Raw genomic sequence first — 21,651 nt, forward strand, 5'->3', positions numbered from 1 at the left:
AAGTCAGTGAATCACTCAGTGACTTAGGGCGCTTATTTCATTTTCATGTCTATTGCCTAATAAGTTCTTTTCCAGATTTCGGCTCTAATGTAGGTTACACATCATCAGCAGCAGAACTGGCCACCCACATTTCCTTTCATCTTCCTCCTGCGCCTTTAGGTGCCTTCAGCTCTGCCCTGTGGTTTGACGAGGTCCTCAGAAAAATATTCGAGTGAAATATTCAACTGCGTCCCTGGTATTGTTCTGCAGAGTTACGTGGCTGGATGTGAGCTAACTTTTTCCAGTCCCAGAAGTTTTCATTCCTCCCCTTTGGCTTATTTATTTTCCTGTGGTTTTGGGAGGTTGTAGCGGCAGGTCTGATGACAAAATGTGTGTGTTCTCCTTTTTAACCTCTCTAACCTCATATTTGCTCTGCATTCTTTCTGCTTTGCACTTAATTTATAAGCAAACGGAATAGGGAGTGACAAAAAATATATATTTTTACATTAGGTTGTTGTTCCAGAATAAATCAGTGTAGCTATTCTCCAGTCATTAAGCATGCTCCTTAGATTACCACTTTAATCATTAGGCTTTTTCTGTGTTGATGCTAATAAGATACAAATAATTAAGATTAAAAGAATGAATGTTTCTGTTTTTTTCTTTTTCAAACCTCTGTCTTTTCTTTGGCATATTTCCACATTGTTTTGGGTGTAGGAGTTATAGTTTATTTTGAACGCAGTCTAGACAGTCTACCTCCTCATTATGCTGAGGTTTATTAATCCAACTCGCCTGGCCAGGCAGGGCAGGCACAGTCAGACAATCTCACAGACTGACGTAGTAAAAAGAATGTACACCCTTACATTCAGTGCTATCACAAACTAACTTTATACTTGTTTATAATTTTAAGGTGTGATTTGTCTTTTGAAAAACATCTTAATAGTCCACTGCAGTCAGTTTTTCTTATTTTATTTATTTATTAACCTTTAAAAAAAAATATATATATATATATATATATATATATTTTTTTTTTTTACATTAGGTTTTAAAAATATATATATTTTTACAACCTAATGTAAAAAAAAAAAAAAAAAAATAAAAAATATATATATATATATATATATATATATATATATATATATATATATATAGGCCTATATATATAAGAGAAGATTCATAATCTTCTCTTTTGTATTTTGATTCATTTGTGGTGATTATTTCTAGGTTTCTTTTGGAGTTAGATATTTGTTTTTTTTCTTTACTCTTTATGCTCCTGGATATGTTTGCAGTTCTTTATTAAGCATTTTAATGAATTTAGATCCTCGTTTGATTTAAAGTCGCTGGTTACACTATCATTCTTTTTCTTCCGTATCTTTTTCCGTACTAATTTTTCTGTTCAGTAGTCATTTTTTCCCCCCTCATCTCCTCTTGGTTTAGATCACCACTCAGATGCATATTCTGCTGAAATGACTCCATGTCACCAGTCGTTGACTAATGTTGTTGGGTTGCCATGGAAACCACTAGGAAAAAGACAGAGCCCAGCAACAACAATGCGTCATGTTTGAAAATCCAGAAATATGTTTACGTGAGTTGGTACCAAATATTATTATGAAGTCCTTCACTGTCCCCCCAAAAAAAACATCTTTATTCCACAACAAGCTCAGTAGGCTATTACTAAGCAAAACCCCAGAGTTTAAGCACCTAGCAAGGCACCGTTAAATCATCCAGTTATTAAGCACATGGCCAACTTACCAAGACGAGGCCACCTGCTATGCCCAGACATTGACAGTTCAGGTGACTTGGATGAGAGAACGACTATAGTGAGACATGATGGTTAGCAACCCTGGAAACTATCGGTGGCTGCAGAAAATCTGAGACTGCATCAGAGGTTCATCATTACAGCCGTAAGCACACGTTCAACCCTGCAATGTCCAAGATTTTGTGGGAAAATTTGAAAACTGACTTGGAATCTGAACTTGAGATATATATTTTGCACCACTTCTAAGTATCTAGATGTGCAAATCTGACAGACACTGACCCCCTAAAGACTCACAGAGGCAGCGAGGATTTGAACACCTTTCAGATTTTTATTTGCAAAAAAAAAGAAAGAAAAAAGAAAGTTGAGACATGTTTGTTTCATTTTCCATCTGCTTAACAATTTTGCACCACTTTGTCTTGTCTAAAAATGAAATCCCAAATGCAGTCTGCTGGAGTTCGTGGGTTGCAACATGACAAAAAAAAAGTGAAGTTGAGGGGATATGCAACACTGAAATGAAATAACTCAAGTTGTTCCCTGGATAATACGAGATCGGTTTTCTTTATTGCTAGGACTAGCAGGAGCGGGACAGTTAAATACTATCCACCTATTAAACCAAACATAAAGCTGCATTTGCAGCTTAATGTTCTCCGTGGCTCTCAGTGTGAGTCTGCCCACCTCTAATGAGATAGAAGCAGAAACGCAAAAGCAGGATCTTTTTGAGGCCTTCACAGCCGCCCGTCGATCTTCAAAGGACGGACTCTGACAGAAAAGCGCTCTGCCCTAGTCGTGTTGAGAGTGAATGTGGCAACGGTTGCACCACTCTGACTGGTGGAACACTTAAGGTTTTTATGACCTGCTGCCATTTGGGGCTCTGGGACAGAGCGGCGCACCGACCACATAACTAATTAGGCTTGGCCATCACGGGCGTGTAAGGTTGGGGATTTGTGGACTGCGGGCTGTGGATGTGTCTGCATGAGTGAATAAGCTAGTGAGCCAGTAAATGTGTGCCGTGGGCTGTTGAACGTGTGAGTCCTGGACCAGGAGAATTGCGTCAGGCCATCGTTTGTTCTCCATAAAGACTCCACGGACCCTTTCATGTAGAAGCTGCCGCCAGGCCTGGAAACTTTGACACAGGAGATAGAGACCCACAGCCAACCAAGACACACACACACACTCACTACAGCTCACACACAGACACACACCAGATACTGCTCCTATCGGGGCTCAACCAAACACTCCTGCTGCTATCGTCTCATTTCTCTGACCCTCCTCTTCCTTCTTCTTCTTCTTCTTCTCTTCATCAGAGAATCCCAAAGATAAATGGCCATGCACAGATATGAGAGAGGGGGGCAGGGGAGTGGCGGGGCGAATTGGGTGTCAGACGTGGAATGTGTGTGAACTGCACACTGCCTCCTATAAATCAGGGAGACAAGCGGGAGGAGGAGACAAAGAGGGAGAGAGAAAGCAGGGCAGGAGAGAAGAAGGCCAGTCAGCGTGAGGGAGTGATAGGAGGGACGACAAGATGAATGGGAGAGCAATGAGGGAGGAGGTACAGGTGCAAGAAAGGGTGCAGGCTGCAAGTTGGGCTTGGATGGATGAGTGAGGAAGGTCATGGAGGGACAAATTAGAGTTTAATGTTCCAATAAAAAAATTTAAAAAAAGACATTCGTTAAGGTCTATAGGTTGAAATTTCCTTTTGTTTTGCCCGGTGCGAAGGCAGGCAGTCAGGACGCCCCGATAACAGCTTCTGACAATCAGATGATCTATGAGTCATCAAAAGGGCTTTAACTGGAACATACGCCACTCCCTCAATAAGTCTCCCTTAAAACAGCTTTATGACTTGTAACCGATGTCTTTTTCAGATGGTAATAAATCTTAATTAACTTTTGATTTGTGCTCATTTCCAGCCTTTGCTGAAGCAGTTAAATTGGTGCCAAACTCAACAAGTACATTCCTATTAACTCATGGTCTGGATTAGTTGGGAAGCAATAAAAAGAGGACAGCATGAAAAAAAGGGTCTGGCGGCTCAAGTGAAGGTAAACCTTTGGCAAACGTAATGTTATAAAGGGTGACTGCTGAGAGAGCGTGTTGATGTTTTAACACACAGAACCTGATTAGCTGATTGCGTCTAGTTTAGATTAGCTGCTCAAAAATGCGGTAGAAAATAAGAAATAAAGCCCAACGACTCTCTTGATTCCCTTACAAAATGACTCACTCAGCACTAACTTTTCATGTTTCTGACATTACATCCACAAACTTTGACATTTCATATTTGGATTTTGTGTTGTAGAACAATAAAACATTTTTTTTGCATGGCTGTAAAGTGGAAAGTAAATGACATGTAGATGGATATGGATTGAAACGCTTGAAATGTTTCAAAATAGCTTTAGCTCAACAGAATTGAGCCACAGCTGTGAAATCTTGCCACAGTTAGAGTTAGGTCTGGACTTTGACTGGACCATTCTAACGCTTGAATATGAACAAGCGAAACAAATACAGACGGACACTTTTTGTAGTTTTTAGGAGGTTATTTTCAACGACAAAATGATATCTTCTTAAATGGAGAATGCTAGATACAACGCAAGGTTTTGCGTTGTCTTTCGTTAGCAGTGTATCTTTCCTTTCATGTATATTTTATTGTAAGTAGGGCCACAAATATGTAGGGATATTTTTTTTATCCTCAAAAACTTCTTCCCAATATTAGACTTTGATAAACACAAAAAGGGTTTTGACAGAAGTTTGTATTTTTTGTTGCTGGGAATAGATTAAAAAACACATTTTCTATTCCAACACAAAGTGAGACATTTGACCCATAGAGGTAGAACACTGTACATATTTTATTTAATGAAGGTAAATGTCTGAGATCAAAACAACATGTTCCTTTCCACTTTGTTTTGTTAAAATAGTGCATGTTTAACACTGCGTCTTACCGACTTGGACGGTAAAAAGAAAAGACTTTGAGTATCCTCATGGGAAAACACACCCTCTTTAAAAAGGCTTTTACTAAAGAGCACATCATGTAAATTATTTGTGTTTTAGTTAATAAACGTAACCAAAGTGCAGAAGCTGCTTGTGGGAAAATCGAGGAAAAAAAAACAAAACATCAGAATCAGGGACTTGTCAACCAACTTTCGTGAAAGATCGTCTGTTCTGTGATCTCACCATTCTTCCATATCATTCCGGCAGACTTTTCGGCCCTGTCTTCTTCACATCAGTTTCATCGGGTAGCGCTGTTGACTTTAGGCAACTGCAACGATTTAATTCTTTCCACTTTAGTCATTCTGTTCTAGATCAATATCCATTTCTGTGACCTAAGCCTCAGCTGTCAGACCCTCAAATTTAGCTTCCATGTCACCGTGGTACACTGACGAATCTCTGATTGACTCACAGACTGTAAACGTACCCTGGTTCTGCGGTGGGAAAACGATCCTGTGCCATCAGTGCTCTGTCACCTTGCTTGACAGTTTGACAGTTTTTATGTTTTTTGGGGCTTAAATGCTGGGTTGTGCTCGCAGAATGTAGTCATGTGTATTCTGGCCAAACATCCCGAAATTTGTTCCCGCATCTTCAAAGTGTACAGTTATAGAAATCTTGTGGCGTGCAAACGTCTCAGAGTAAAAGGCTTTCTCTTGGGAACCTTTACAAAACAAACAACTCTGGTTCAGTATTCCGCAAAACTTCTGTTTTAACCCTTAGGGTCAAATTTGACCGGTTTTTGACATTTTGCAACATTAAAAATACCTTACAAAAGCATCATTTTAGTGTGCGCAGGTGATAAACTTTACCACTCTTAAATTTAACCTCAATCTATTAAAATGGACTTTAGATTCAGAGGTGAGGGTCAAACCTGGGATGATGGGGGTTTTAGGGTAGGTCAGTTTCTCACCACATTTCCTCTGGCTCCTCCAGAGAAAGGCACCTGCTACTATTTGAAGCGCTAAAAGAGGGAAAAAAATAAACTGCCTAAAAATGATTGTGTATTTCCCATGACACACGGATCGATCTTACATCTTCGATTATTCCCCGTCTTCTGAGAGATGACTCTGAGGGAAAGGAAAAGGCAGGTACTCATTTCCATGTCAAGTTGCAGGCAGTGGAAAATGTCATCTGGGTGACTCCAGAATCAGAAAATCTGACTACTTCTACAGTTCTGTCTCCTGTTACCCACACCACAAACTCTGACTGAAGTGAGAAACACGACAGGAATAAAACGGTGTATGGTAATCTTGTAGCTTATGGTCTGAGTAAATACTTCTCATTGCAAAGATCTAATGACCATGCACGATGGAGCAGTACATCTACCAGTGACTGCATGTGAGGCTAACGTCTCAATATTTTTGCAGCTCAGAATAGATTGTAAGGAGGATGAAGGAAAACTTGTTCCGATTCTGCAAATCGACCCAAAACCAGGGTGGAGACTCATCCTCCAGTTGATCGACGTTAAACAGAGATTAAAAAACATTCATGTGTCTGAATGGCCCAAAGTCCGGACCTACTGATCTGAACACCTGGCAAGATGTAAAAAAATAAATAAATAAATAAATTAAAAAAAATATATATAATATATATATAAATACATTCTCAGACACCAAATATCACCAGAGAAACACTTTTCAGAGTTGTATTTGTAAAGAAAATGTTAAAACCTGCATATCATTTGCCTTCCACGTCACAATTATATACCGCTTTATTTCATATAAAATCCCAGCAACAAACAATAAATCTTGTGGCTTTAATGTGAGAAAATTCAGGAGGTACAGAAAGATTTTACAGCTGCAAAAATTATCTTAAAACATTAGCTGGCTATCATGCACTAAATATTGAAATGGGAAGATATTTTGACTGGGGTGAACCTGGGAAGTGGAGTTAGCCCCATCGTGTATATTTTTGCTTAAATATCAATATATAAACACATAACCTGTTCATTGGTACCTTATAAAATGTGCTGTTTTTGCAGAGCAGCCATTGCTACTTACTTGGTTTAAGAATTCCGTGTGACAGAAGGGGGGAAAAAAAAACAACTAACACCTTTAGATTATTTCATGCAAATAGATCTAATCTCTCATCTCTGGAATTAAAAAAACAAACTTAAATGTTAATGAAAACCTCCCACCTGAAGTTTCTTCACAGAAATCTACCGTCACGTGTGATAAGAGAAGATAAGCTGACTTAATTGAAGCTCCTTATCTTTCCTCTTTTAGGCAGCTTCCGATAAGCTCCCTAACTCTTAGCACCTAGCAGCTAATTAGGCTTCCCACCGAAAGGCTGGGAGATCCGAGTGTGTGGAGGCAGGGTAAAGAAAACACAGGGATCTTTAGTGCCGTCTGTCGACGCTTCATCAACCAACGCCGGCAGCTTAGCAAAAAAAAAGAAAGAAAAAAAAGAAGCAGATTAAGGTACGAAAAACACGGGAAAAGACGCGTTTATGCATAAATGAAGGTTTCTAAATGTGAGGTACCAGACCAAAACAGACATGACTGAAAATGATTTCATTTTTACCCAAACCTGTCCATAATCCTGCTGAAAGCAAGAATACAGGAGACATGTGGCATGAGAATCAGATATTTATTTTATATTTCTGCAGTTCTCTCTCAAGATAAAAACAGTCTGGAGAAAAACGTTCTCCGTCTTTACTGTGACTGTGCTGCATGGGTTATGAGCATGATCCTTAAAAAGCACTCACTTTTTAATGGAGCTTTTGTCAAAGCAGTCTGTCGGCAAGGAAGAAATCTCAGAAAGGCACATGAGGAAAATGAGTTGACTTTCATGTCAGAACTGACCAGTTTTCATCCCCGATTGTTGCCTGCCAGTGTGTTCATCTGCGGTGGTTTTGCGCCACCATCAGGCGGTGTAGCGGAACTACAACTGACTGAGAAGAGACACCATTGATCTTTTTTTTTCTGCAGGACTTAATTTAAACGTTTTAAAATTGAGCTCCTATTAAGGTCACCTCTGGAGTCTGCAATTTATTACTTCAGGGTGAACTCCTAAACATCACTCTTTTTCTTCTTCTTGGATTTTTTCGGGGTTACGTCGTCCCCTGACGGTGCATCTGTCCCGCTTTCAAGCTTCCTTTTCTTGCTCGGTTTGTCACCGAAGCCACGGTGGTTCTCCAAGGCCGAAACCTCCATTCGCTCCTCCTCTTCCTTCACGTGTTTCTCCTTTTTCTTTTTCTTCTTCCTCTCTGGAGTGTCCGAACTGTTTGTCTGCTCCGTGGATCCGTTCAGACCCGGTGGTGTCTTTGTTATCTGTTCCTCCGTCTCCTCCTCTTTGATTCTTTCTTTCTCCTTCTCCTTCTTCTTTTTCTTCTTCTTCTTGGGCGTGCCGTCGTGGGTCGTCTCCGGGGCCAGCTCTGCTTCCTTTGTTTCCGGGGCCGGCTCTGCTTCCTGTGGATCTTCCTGGTCGGCAGGAACGCTCGACTCCGAGTTCTCGCTCATAGCCATCAGCTCCTGCACCCTGTGATGCACAAAAATGAAAACACATCAGTCACAGGAGAGTGTAACGACACAAGGGAGGGGCGAACCTGCAGAATAACTTCTACTTGTTGCTTGTGTGCTTTCATCGCAGGACTTTCTACTTTTCACCATGGCTGTACTGCTGCACAACAGGCCAGACACTGCAGTTAAACCGCAGGATAGTTCAATAAATATTACTTGATAAACATTATTCCTTAAAAATGTTTTAAAGGACGTACAGATTGTTTTTCTTTTTAAATTTGATCACATGCATACAACAGGGACTGACACCAAAAACAACAAATGCAGACACTATGGTTGTGAGTTTGCTGTTTTTGCACTATTGTTTTCATACGGATATTAAGAAATGCTCAAAATATGTAGTGAAATGGGATTCATGCAGTCTAAGGCATATTTGCAGAATCTGGTATATTTAAGAACGCATATAAGACCCAGCGGAAACACTGCTTAAATTTATTGATTAAAAGTAAAAAAAAAAAAAACTCAAGTATGTTTAGTGTCAGTTTTATTACTACAATAAATTCCAAAAAATAAGGTGAGAAAATATTAAGTCCATATAAACCTTCCCTACGCTATAACTAACATTTATTTTCAGTATTAAATTTCTTCATAAAAACATGTAGAAATGTATTATTTCTTTTACTTTTTCAGTAAAGAATGACCGGACATTTTATGACTAAAAAGTTCAACATTAGTAACACAACTTAAAGCCTCTAATTTTCAATGAAAGTAACATTTACATTTACTGCATGTTTTTTTCATAAAAAAACCTGAGTTTCATCAACTCAGGCTAAAACCCGATCAGCGCAGACGCTCCATACCTGGTTCTGTCCAGCTGACCCCTGATCAGCAGCACCCCTGCGGCGTCGGCATCCAGCGTCATCACCTTGAACTCCAGCTCCGTCCCGATACTCGGCCCGCCGTCCCTCCAGGTTTCCACGGAGACGAGATTCGGTTTGGGGATGCTGGCGTTGAAGCAGCCGTGTACGAGGCAGCCCACGTGGCTCACTCCGAGTTTATTCACCTTTCCCTGCGAAGACAGAGAAAATATTCATCGTCACGGAGTTAGTGAACCATTTAGTTAAACTTAGTAAACATTATTTGGACAGACTTAGGCAAAGCAATCATATTACTGTTGGAATAAAGTGCTTTTAATATCAGTCAGTAAACAAATAGTCGTTTTTCCAACATGTCGATGGTGCTATTTGCCAACTTAAAGCCGGTTAGCTCAATTTCTCAAAACTACGATACACCGTGTTATATAAAAACTGCAATAAGACATTGTTAGCTGAATAAAAGATTCTCTGCAAGTAGAGTCTGCCTTACCAAGAGTTTCTGTCCTTTTTTGGGCTGGAAAACAATAAAGTTGGCCTCAATGTCCATGTGGATGTAGCCGCTGTCGTCGTAAATGTCTCCTTGTTGAGTCGCAATCCGGATGTTGTCATATGCTAAAGGAACTCCGTGCAGACTGGAAGAGACGGGCGTGATGACAAACTGTGTTTAATAGAGTTTAATCATCGAGCAGGACATAAACAGCCTGCTGCGCTATACCACATATTCAATTCTGATACATTTAAGGAAATTACATCATGCTGAAGGACAGCACTTTCTGCTAAGATACAATAGCATCAGGAGCAGCTCACTTATTTACAATATCATAGGACATATCAGGAAACTATATGTCCTATACAGAATGTGTCATGCTAATAAAGAGTCAGTCTGAGAAAATGTGAAGCTCTGTTGCTTCTAAACCGTTTCCTATTGCACATTTTTCTTCCACTCAACTTTTTTTTCATGTTCTTGAATCATACAGAACTCTGAAAAACCAACTCTTTTTTGACTTGCCTTCATTGTGAAATTGCACAAAAGTTTTGTGCGATCTGAGAAAGAAAACGTCTTTGTAAGATATGTTTATATCCAAAACGTCTGAAACACAAGATATCACCAAAAATGACGTTATGTATATTAGAAAATGAGAACTTCCTAATTAAATAAGCAAATCAAACAATTTCATAAATACCTATAAATATCCATCTGGATGATCGATCTCAAGTTTTTATGCATAAAAAATGCGCGTTACTTTCCTTCAGATGCAATCTTGAAAATTCTACCCCCAACTTTGACAGCGACTGTCTGATATTCACCCAAATAATAAATAAATAAAACGATCAAAATCCACAGGCACCTGAAACCCGCAGAGACCATCCTACCTCTGGGAGAACTTGAGCAGCTCGGCGTCCAGCTCCTCCTGTATCCCCGTCCTTTTCTTGTTCAGATAGACAGGAGGCAGCGCTACATGTCTGCGGTGCGTGTTCAGCACCAGGCAGGAGTACGGAGCAGACAGCAGCTCCGAGGCGGCGGCGAACGAAGGGATGGTGCTTGGAGTTCCACCCGGCGCACAGGACCCTTGACCCGGTTTGACTGGCGAGCCAGCAGCGGGTAGCTCACCGGGCATTTTCACGTGGTTTTGGTCGTCTTCGGCATGGTCCAAGTTCGCCATGCCTCATGTAAACCGGAAGACAAACAAGTACGAACTTCCGCTAAGAATCTTTCTTCAATAAAAGAGTTACTTAATTTCGGGTTGCCCCCTGTTGGTCAGGATGTGGAATGACAGCTCGGGATAACGTGAAATGAAAAGAGGAAGCGTTCAAGAAAAAAAAAAAAAATCATAATCAGTCAAACCTGCATGTCAAAAAAACAAACAAACAAACAACAATACATTTAATACATGCACAAATCTGGTCTTTTGAATAACTGTCCTCTGCTATTGATTTAACTTATTTTTGTATTTCTACTCAAGCTTTCAACTAACATATGAAAGCTACATACTGCCGCAGTTAATCTAATACAGTAATTTTGGGAATAAAATAAAGCAGCAAAACTGTTCAGCGCCATGCAAAAGTATTCTCCCCCTGAGGATTTTCTGCATGGCAACAATTTCAACGTATTTAATTGGGATTTTTATGTTGTAGACTAGCAAAGTAATAGATAATTTTAAAGTCGAAGGAAAATGAAACATTATTATTAAAACTTTCAAATAATCCAAATGGCTAAATACAAACACAGGCTCCCATTCTCATTGAAGTGTCCCGTGTTTGATGCCAGATCCTGTCTCAATTTAATAAAATCAATCATGCAACCTTTTTGTACAGCAAAACAGATCTGACATATGATGGCAACCGGCTTTTCCATCTGGTATAACTGAAATGCATTCAAGATAAATCAAACATTTTTGTTATTTTGGAAAGAATAGCAGCATTTTTAATCCTGTTAGAAACTGGCACAAATACAAACAAGTTAGCTTAGCTGTTGCTAATGCAGAGCTACATACCCTGAAAGTTTTGCATCAAAAGGTGGTTCTACAAAGTATTAACTCATATGCGCACCATAAATTTACAAAGTTAGCATTTTGTCTAAGGATATAGTTGGAAAATTTTGCAAAAAAAAAAAAAAATCTCCCAATTCAATCGGCTCAATTTAAAGCCTGGAAAACACCTAACTTCTGATGCAATAAGGCATTAACAAGTTTTTTTTAAATAATTTTTTTTTATTTATAAGGTCATTTATAAGGTCCAATGGATTTTTTTTGTAGCAACATCTAAAGAAACTAAACAGGCAAGCAAACTAAAAGCGTCATTGTTCAATTAGTTGCAGCTACACCATGCCCTTCGTTATGTAATCCTCAACTTGTGCTGGCCTTGATTGGACGCTCATTGATTCCGTATCACCTTCACATTAAGATCATTAGGGTGACCTGGGGTGTCAGATAGTGCAACTAGTGCACCCTTGTATGCTTACTTACACTGAGACCCATGCAGACTCTCGGGTTGAAAAATATCCTGACGCTTGGGCGCACACAGATCTAGTGTTACAGTTTTCTGACAGGGCAGCACCGCAGGAGGTCGCATGATTCAGCGTTTCTCTCTTTATCACACACACTGACTGCAGATCTGGTGCTGTCAGGGACGCGGCTCCTGTCTGTTGTCACAGTGATGAATGGTGACGTGATTTCCGAAACAGCAAGAGGTCCCAGCAGCTTCTGGAGGAAGCAGTTAACACACACAGCAGCCGTGCACACACAAACACGCACACCTCTTAATGTACACAAAGATTCATAATTAAGTACTGAGCAGCATGATGTTGTTAGAGCAACTGAATGTCTTCACAAGAGGTTGAAGTGGTGTGTGTGTGTGTGTGTGTGTGTGTGTGTGTGTGTGTGGGGGTGTGTGTGTGTGTGTGTGTGTGTGCGTGTGCTGTTGTTTCCCATCTTGCTTTCTGAAGCATTTCCTCAAGACAGGTTTTACAGCAGCTGTAAACCAAATTTACTTTAATTGTTGAGCTTCTATCTGCTGTGGAAGGCGCGAACAGTGCCAAAAGCCAGACATGCAGGAAGGTTGCTTTTTCAACTGGGTGTTTGGTAGATACAGCAATTTTCATGAAAAATAAGTATTTACATTATTTGCTGTAAAGATTTCAACTTTTTTTCACATTTCAGAATTTTGCAGTCACTGACTCAACTGTGTGCACTGGGGTTTGAGTTAGAGGCGTCTCTGGGGGAACAACAAGGGTAGATAAATGCTTTCCACACTTTTCAGATTTTTTTATTTACGCCCCTCAAAAGTTGAAAACTGTTTATTTTTATGAATGGTCACTATTCCTTTCCAAAAATATACTTTAAAGTTGATTACAGCATGATAAAATATGAACAGATTCAGAATCAGTTACATGTGTGGGGATACATTCAGCTTAATAGATGAGACACAGTACTGGGTTTACAAGAGTGAGACATGATTTTATTGAAAAATTCTTGAAAAAAAGCACCTTAATTATTTGTTTTTAAAATAGAATAGTTGTTTTTCAACCCCTTCCACTCTATCCTGGTTTCCATTTATATCTAAGTTGGTCCAAATTTCTAAAAGGCGTCAGAAAGGTTATCTCTTTTGTGTTTTCACTGATATATTAAAGTTTTCATCAAGCTGAACTTCATTTTAAACAATGTCTGATCAGTTAAATAACTCAGTTAAAGTATTATTAGTCTAGTTCTTGAACTACAGATGATCAAATACAGTCCAGACTCAATGAAGTTTCAAACACCCATTTAACTAAGCGCCAATGTGAAGCTGTGAATCAGATATCAACTTGGACGTCATTGGCAGCAACAATTCACTCAGCTGCAATATCCCCACAGTGCTTATAAATCATTTGTAGTCTGTCAGCCACAGAAAATGCAGAGTAGTTTAGGTTTCTTCACTGCTTTTGTGCAATGAGCCGACTCTGTAAAAACAACATAGTAACTCCAGAAACTAAATACCCCTATAAAGTAATTTGAGAGTATACCGGTTTCCTCTTTGTCTCATTTTAAAATTCATTCAAAATATTAAATAAAACAAATACAGCCTCACTAGATACAAAAAAGGGGGAAAAGCGATCCAAACCTAACAGATATTCAGGAATAGATCAAAAACAAAGTCATCAGCAGGTTTTGGAAGAACCCACAACAAAATGCAATGTACTGCAGGCCCCACATTTCTCTGTTAAGGTCAGTGTTTATGATTCAAACAAAAGAAAAAACAAAAGTAGGCAAAAACTGCACCCATAAAACATTTAAAAGGCAGAAACCAAAAGTGCAAAAAGAAAATATGTACATAGTCAAAACAACTGGATTAATCATTCCGACACTGCTGCAAAAATAAAGACAAAAATGATCAAAGACATCCTTCGTCATAGGCTAGCCATACTTTATTTAATGTAACTTTAGAAGAAGCATTATAAAAATAATTTATTATACAAGCATTGTTATATGGTACAGTAAAGTTGCTGTGTTATCATGTCAAAGCATTCCATCTTCAGACAATACATACAGGTTACTGTTGACTATCTCAGACTGCATTCATTAAACTGGTTACTAGACAGAGAGATTGAGTTAAGACAGTGAGACTGAAATTGCAGTAGCTCTTCGATACATATGGATCAGCCGCATGCTAACTTTGTGCTCGTTGTTTCAAGGGGAAAATCCGCCCTGCCTGCTCATTAACGTTAAGAGAGAGAGGTCACAAAGATGTTCACCTGAGCTGTCATCCAAACAAAAGTTCAGCATCCTTGCTTTGGTTTGAGCTGAGGATTTTTGAACCAGTGTCTGCATAATAATTCAGAAGCACGACAGCTGTCCTAATGCTGCGTTTGTCTCTCTGACAGTAGTAAGGGTTTCCAAGGTGAGAGCCCTGGTCCGCTTTGTGCATTCAGGACAGGACGGCGGGATATGTCGAGCGAGCCGCAAGCTGAACCTTCTGTCCCGCAGATAATGTTGCAGTAACCGTCTTTTTTTGGTGCGTGTGAAATCGTCAAGGTGACGGCGAAGTGTGTCCGTTGTAGGAGACCTGAGGAATGCCGTTACTGGAGTTGTCAAGGACCTCCTGAAAAGGACACACGCAGACGTATTTGACACTTATCCCAAAGATGTTTTGTTTTACCCTTCAAAGGCATTACATTTGTCTTCTTTCAGCAGTCTAGTCTTACCTTCTCGGTCATCTCGTGCGAATGATGCAGCGAGTGCTCCCTCTCCATGAACATCCTCTGCTGCTCAGAGCTGGCCAGTCGACAGGTAAGCCATGTGGATAAGGTACAGGTTGAGATCCCTGGAAAAGATGGGATGGTTTTTAGAATAAATGCACAATTCCCAGCGGAAAATTTCTTCAAACTCTGATAACCCCTGTCTTTTTTACTTTTCTTCTTGAAGGAAAATAAGAAATGAGAATATATTCAACAATACATTGTGTGGAAGTCACACAAAATGAGATGAAACATGTCTGCGACAATGCACCAATAATCCGTCTTTTGGAAAGTTAATTTGCAAATCTTAAGTTCAGAGTGGGCATGTGATTTCCTGGTCTTGTCGGTGTGAATAGACTTGCCACATTTGCTCAGGATGCAGAGTGTTAGTCAGAATTTAAGATGCAGAACTAGTCTAGTTAAGACGACACAAGTAGATAGATGCCAGGGAAATTTGTAGACTTTAACTTAAATTGAAAGACTTTAACTTAATGATGCTGTGGGCCTATTTTTATGACACAATTTAAAGGTCATTGCACCTTGAGTATTTTGATGCTAGACTCTTCTGTCCCATGGTGTTCTTCAAGGTTCTGTGTCTGGTCCACTCATTTTTATCAACAATATTCTCATATCAGGTCATCAGATAACCCTCTACCTGGATTATGATGTGAAGCCCTTTGAACTGCCTTGTTGCTGAAATGTCGCATACATATAAACTTGATTGATTGATTGCGCAATCTTAAACTAATACATTTAGAAAGGTACCAGTCAGGAGAAGAGTGCATAAAAAGCCAGAATGAAATCTCTGGGGTCACACAAGGCGGACTGTGGATAGGAGATGTCCTCACAATCTGAGAGATTTGAGAGTGTTTGCATGGTAGAGAGGACAAATATGACCAAGTCAAGATGTGGGGATGTTGATAGACATCTGAAGAAAAGAGCGCATCAGAGAACACTGAGGACGTTGGAAAAATGAAAGCTAAACTCTTGTGAGATGCTATAGAAAAAATATAAACGTTTGACCTCTTAGAAACATGGGATTCTACAATGTTTTGACAGCTAGTTTGCCAACAGTTATTTCCTAAAGTGCTCTACGATCACCACGACATAATTTTGCTAAAAATTGCAGTTCGCTTTAAGGTTATTGCAATAAACGTATGACTTAACTTAAATCCGTATACAAACATTTTAACACAGGCTCCAATAAATGAGGGCACTTTATTTTCTTGTATACCACCCACCTCCCCACCAATTTACAGTCGTGCACACGTCTATTGTTTCAGACTCTTTGCCAGTTGCCTTCCATTGCATCATAACATGTTGTGTCACGCGGTTTCTGTTTATTTACCCAGACAAGCCAGTGTCATGGCAGCCAGGTGGATCGATTGCAATGAGTTTGGCCGTTTGTTCAGCGCCCGAACAAACTGGAAGTTGAGAATCCCGGCGATCAGGCCGCAGATGCAGCATGCTGAGAAGAGGATCATCTGGGTAAAGCACACAGACACATAAAGATTCATTTTCATGTCAGTTAATTGATATCACATGAGCAGAACGATCACTAGAGGAGCTCTGATCTGATTATTTTCCCATATTCGACAATGGCTGTGGCGATGAGTGACGCAAATCAGACAAAATAAATGCCATTTCTCATTGGAAAATTGGATTTCTATCACAGCAGATTATATCTTCCATATTGCATAGCTTGTGAATATGCTTACATCAGTTGCTATCTGTTGTTAGTGGGTGAGGGAGCTTGATGTTTGTTGGTTGGATTTTGTTTTGAGTATTGTCATATCAATCACTTCATATATGGACAAACCCAGTTTGAACTTTGATGGGCCAAAGCAAAACTTCAATCCCCATTTGAGATTGATATTTTCCCGAAAGACTCCAACTGGGAAATGACTGCATCTCCATTACTACTTTCAGAACAACACACTCATGCAATCATCCTTTCCATTGATTTAGAATGCATATATATGTGTGTGTGTGTTTGTGTTTTGCTCCTGCACTGCAGGTATGGTCTCATTGCTCCCGGTACAGATGCCGTTAGTGCCTTTAACCGCATGCAAAAGGGCATCTCGGATTTCAGTCATTACCCGGAGAAGTGTGGAAATCGGCTGGCAGGGGTCCGGAGCCAAACCGAGCTAATGCAATCATCACCCCACAGGCAGAGGAGCGGGAGGGAGGGGAGTAATGGAGGAAGATGAAAAGGGGAAGACAGAGGGAGCGTGGACACCGAATTGACAGCGATAGTGTGACATAATAGGGGAGGCAGAAAGACATATCGGAGCGAGGAACAGGAGAGATATGAAGAGAAAGACAAAAGCTCGGGACAGACAGGGTGAGACACAGAGATGTCTCGGTTACAGCAGATCGGACTGACATTGATCCATCATTATTGCACTGCCTGCAGGAGACGGAGTCAAAGAGGAGCACAAGGACTTGGAGACACACTGGCTGTAAAAAAAAAAATAAAAAAAAAGAGGTTGAAAGAGTGACAGGAAGAGAAGAGAGGTGACTGCTTGCCTCCTCTGATTTCCTCAGATATCAGAACACTTTGTGTGTGTTTTTAAGGTCTCTTTGGTAACACTCTGTATGCTTTAAATACAGTTATGCACACAATTAGTTCAATAGATTTTAAAATTTGTTTTGATGAGCTTTGTTTGTCAGATTAAACACATGTTTTTCTAAATAACCTTTGAGCTGATATCAAACATACTTTTCATTTAGCACCCAGATTTCGGTACTAAGATGTTTTTTTTATGATTGCCCTCATTATTTTATCATAATTAACAGAAATAAAGACTTGAAGACATCAATCTGTGTGCAATTTATCAATAAGTCAGTGAATTTTTACTTAATTTAACTTTTCAAATTTATCGAATATCACTGTATATATTAATATATATGAGCCTTATCTAATTATGAAACGGGAGATACATCCTGAATTTAAGAGAACTATTCTATGAGTACAATTAATCTATAAATCCTTCCTTACAGAGCTTTAAGGGGCCTCCATCTTAGTCCAACTGAAAACCTTCTGAGTGCATGTCTTGTCCGGATTTGTGAGTTTTGGAGATTCATATGACATCTTTTTCAACATTGAAGGAAGGGGGTTTTCTGTTCCCAGAGGAAGGAAGTAGAAAGAAACATGTGCATCCCTGGCACATGTTCAGCGGGTTATTTTCAGGAGCGGCCCGTCAGGATGAGAAATGGGTTGACGTGTTGGGGGATCCGAACAATTCAGTGCGCGTGAGTCAGAATTGCCAGAGATCGCAGCGTTTATTTCACTGGACGGGATTTCGTCTGCAGTCTGAGGGGTCAAACCTGGTTGAATCCCTTCAGAAACCCCACATCCACATGGCCTTTTTTGTGTAAATTAAATCAGCAGCATTTCACAAATAATAATTGCGGGTTTTGAAATACGTTTTGAAGAAGAGCTACTCAAACCGACTGGTTTCTGCCGCACGCGCACGTCGTGCATAACCTACAGCTTGCGTGGCCTTTTGACGAGTTTTGTCTTGTGTTGGAACAAGAAAAAGCTTTTGTCGTATTTAGGTCACAATCTAGAGGATAGAAAAAAAAAAGAAAAGAAAAAGAAGTTAATGGGTCTTTGTGGGACAACTTTACAGCACTTACAATAAGACCTGTCCTCTTCCAGGCACACAGCACTCCACACATCCCACAGAGCAGAAACTGGGAAAAGAAGAAGAATCAAAATCTTAATTAACACCACTAAAACTTGTATCAAGCTCCTTGTGTAAAATTACTACGATATTTTGTGGTTTTTACTCCTTTCCCCCCACAAATCCTGAAAATAGGAAAGGAGATCCCTCTCTTCCCTTGCATGTATTTTGTTTCTCCTAAAATAATGTGCCGTGGCAGAAAGCCACATTTGTCCCGGATGTAAGTAATTTAGAGTAAACTGCAGGGTGCATTATGCTGGCAGAACAAGCTCACAGAGAGACAGCTCAGCAAGCTGCGTGCTGTATTTGTTTTGCAGTAAGAATATGTGAGCTCTCCTTCGTCAACTATTATTTCCTGTGTCAAGTTCGGTCGGAGTCCCTGTTTAAAAGATTTTTCTGTAAATATGCAAACGCAAAAGAATTACCTTACTTTCAGCTAATGCTAAAGATTTGTCACTAAACTTTAATAAATCCTCTTCTTTTAGTTCCTCTGGATTTTACTGTTTTGTAAAAGAATATCTACAAAGCAATCTTATGTTTTTTGTTTTCTTTATTTGGCTCTTTCTGTGTGTGTTATGCAGCGTTTTTTAAATAATCCTAAGTTTCTCACATGCTGTATTTCTCCAAAGTAGCATGACTATTCCTTTTGTTTCACAAATATCTTTGCAAACATAGAAAGAAGTACATGAAATTTCCTCCTATATATCTGGGGTCTGTACATTTTAAAACTCATACTCTTCTGAGGAATATTTTCGGATTTAGTTTGCTCTTCAAAGAATAGAAACATTTAGAGCACCTTTTACAATTAGGGGCATCCTCCTGGAGCTAGACCCAGCTTAAAGAGGTCAAGTATCTTAATGTTTTTCACCCAGGAGGGTGCAGGAGACGGATGCACAGATGAGGGATTTGTCTGCAGTAAGGTTAGCCCTGCTCCGAGTTACTGTAAATGGACAACAATGACCGGTTGGATGGAGTGTTTCAATACCATAATATGTAAAACCAGTCGTTAAAATGAGAACAACTACTCTATAAGGAAAGGTCATATCCACTAATCAATTGGCGCCACACCAACTGGCATTTTAAAAGATGTGTCTCTGCAACTTAAGCTTGTCTAGGATGTCTAAGGATTTTAATTTAGTAATCAATGAGCTCCTGTTGTCCTGGAGAATAGATATGACTTGACATATCTATTCTCTATTCTATTATTTTGGCCTGCTCTCCAAAATGGGTACAACATTAACAAAAACAACAACAATGACATTCAAATAAAGCAAAAAATCTACATTAGCTGGAAAATGATTCCAAGAAAATATCTGCTCACCAAAAGCTACAGTCATCGCAGTAATTAGAAGCTCGTGGAACTTTGCCAAACAAAGCTGGATGGGACTCCAAGTTTATCCGGCCACCATGCACAATGAGGGAAATGATGGTAAAAGGGGGTGAAGAAAATCTCCAAAGGCTCACCGTTAGAGAGGTACAGCAAAGAGTGACATCTTTGGGCAACCCAGTCTCCATAACAACCATTTATTTTAAGAATTTTATACACATGTTTACCAGGGAGGCCTGTACAGGTGGAGAATGATGGAGTTTCAACAGGAATCTTCCCCTAAAAATCCTGGATAATCAACCAATTTTTTCAGTCAAATCAATCAATCAATCTCCAGGACGACTGACTCACCAGACAGCTGTAGCTCTTGAACACGTGTGTCACATTGCACAACATGTCCATCACGCAAAGTACTGCAGAGGTATGTACACTAACTGCCCTGTCTGCAAGGATTCAATCATTAGTGATATATTTTTCTTCTCACTTTTCTGATTCATAACAACAAATTATAGACTATTAGAATCTCCAGACTGAGTTGTCCTGATTAAACAAACACATTCGTTTTAACTGCAAGGGTTAGCAGTTGTTGTTTCATTATAGCTGAAGCAGTTGTTGCATTAATGTCTGTAAACTTCTGGGAGTTTGTCCGAAACCAAACTTTTTACAGACCAGCAGTGGCATCAAAGCAGTGATGCTGAGGGTAACGTGAGTAACAAGAGGAGACGTTCACAGAAGCCCGGGAGCATGATTGGCTGTAAAAGCTTTGACCCTCTGCAGCGCTGTGAGGACCAAGTCAAGCATGAATTAATAAAACCAATCTTTAGCTTCAGAGAAGGAGGCTAAATGGTTGAGGGAGTGCATCTCTGACAGTATGGTCAAATAGCACATACGTTTCTTTTTCTCTTTCTTTTTAAAATAATGCTAAGCACAACAGGATTACATACCAATAGAAAGTTTAAAATGTATGTTTTAATATTTGCATGTATATTAGTTGTTTGAATTCATTCATTTTTATTTATATATATTTTTTCTGTTTACTTCCGTTTCATTTTAGCGTTTGCAAGCTTAAAGTTTTAGCGTTTAACCATATCCATTAAGTGTCTATTATCTTTACGAAAAAGCCAGTAAGCTATTAAAAGCATCTCTGTTAGATAACACATTTTTAAATTTGCTTTCAAACTTGAGCAAAAATCGTATTCTAATATGTCTTTTTTCCTAGAAAGGCAAATAGTTGGAGCTCTCAACCTTCCACGCTTTCCGCGGGCGTGAGTACTTATCCACTCTGGAAGTAAACAACAGAAAAAAGTGAAGACAGCAGTTCACGTACACAGAGTCCACTCCACACCGGAGAAGCGTCGCCCTGCTGAGGCGCGTGCTCCCCACGCACCCAGATGATGCCCACCGCTCCCAAGACGATGCTCGCCACACCCAGGCCCACTTCCACCAAGGAGAGCAGGAGCAGGCTCCACAGGATCTTGCGGCTGGAGCACATCCTCCCCCGGGCATCTCTCCAGCTCCAACGGGAGGAGGCGAGCACGCGGCGAGAGAGGATCCCGCTTCTCGGCGTTCCAAAGGCGGCGTGGCTCCGCTGGTTGCGTATCCAGCGGGAAGGCGAGGGCTTAGCCGCTATTATCGGTCCGCACGGGCACGGAAAGTCATAAAGGAACTTGTAAAGGAGAAGTGGTGAACTCTCGAAAACTACTCAAAAGAGAAGAGACAGCCTCTGAGTAAAATGTTTGCGCAAATACCAGACGGTCGGTGGAAGTCCCCCCTCCCGGTTCACAGATGTGTCTGTGGCGCCGAGCGCTGTCCAAGGTACTATAGAGCCGCTGCGATCACGCGCGCACAGGAGCGCGCGCGCACGGACATCGACAC

General features: G+C 40.1%; 2 protein-coding genes across 2 annotated transcripts; both read right to left on the minus strand.

Moving 5' to 3' along the window:
• Positions 1-7,281: 7,281 nt before the first annotated feature.
• On the minus strand, positions 7,282-10,782 carry polr1f (RNA polymerase I subunit F). Its single transcript, XM_008421761.3, has 4 exons — positions 10,422-10,782; positions 9,538-9,679; positions 9,033-9,241; positions 7,282-8,191 (listed from the first exon to the last, which is right to left on the minus strand). Exons 1-4 carry the CDS (start codon positions 10,709-10,711, stop codon positions 7,723-7,725), a joined length of 1,110 nt encoding a protein of 369 aa, XP_008419983.2. The 5' UTR covers positions 10,712-10,782; the 3' UTR covers positions 7,282-7,722.
• Positions 10,783-12,827: 2,045 nt separating this feature from the next.
• Positions 12,828-21,579, minus strand: tmem196 (transmembrane protein 196). The gene is made up of 5 exons (XM_008421762.3): positions 21,104-21,579; positions 18,403-18,459; positions 16,109-16,244; positions 14,728-14,846; positions 12,828-14,624 (listed from the first exon to the last, which is right to left on the minus strand). Exons 1-5 carry the CDS (start codon positions 21,266-21,268, stop codon positions 14,553-14,555), a joined length of 549 nt encoding a protein of 182 aa, XP_008419984.1. The 5' UTR covers positions 21,269-21,579; the 3' UTR covers positions 12,828-14,552.
• Positions 21,580-21,651: the final 72 nt, after the last annotated feature.

Source organism: Poecilia reticulata, chromosome 11 (assembly GCF_904066995.2).
Source record: "Poecilia reticulata chromosome 11, P_reticulata-male-v2, whole genome shotgun sequence".
In the NCBI taxonomy this organism is placed as follows: domain Eukaryota; kingdom Metazoa; phylum Chordata; class Actinopteri; order Cyprinodontiformes; family Poeciliidae; genus Poecilia; species Poecilia reticulata.

What these genes read in the sequence shown, in the direction of transcription:
- polr1f (XM_008421761.3), bottom strand. Translation starts at nt 10,711, where the DNA reads ATGGCGAACTTGGACCATGCCGAAGACGACCAAAACCACGTGAAAATG. An exon ending in CTGCTCAAGTTCTCCCAGAG is followed by an intron (nt 9,680 to 10,421) that starts GTAGGATGGTCT and finishes CGTCTCTTCCAG; the next exon opens with TCTGCACGGAGTTCCTTTAG. An exon ending in AAAAAGGACAGAAACTCTTG is followed by an intron (nt 9,242 to 9,537) that starts GTAAGGCAGACT and finishes CTGTCTTCGCAG; the next exon opens with GGAAAGGTGAATAAACTCGG.
- tmem196 (XM_008421762.3), bottom strand. Translation starts at nt 21,268, where the DNA reads ATGTGCTCCAGCCGCAAGATCCTGTGGAGCCTGCTCCTGCTCTCCTTG. An exon ending in CGGTGTGGAGTGGACTCTGT is followed by an intron (nt 18,460 to 21,103) that starts GTACGTGAACTG and finishes TTCTTTTCCCAG; the next exon opens with TTTCTGCTCTGTGGGATGTG. An exon ending in CGCACGAGATGACCGAGAAG is followed by an intron (nt 14,625 to 14,727) that starts GTAAGACTAGAC and finishes TGTCCTTTTCAG; the next exon opens with GAGGTCCTTGACAACTCCAG.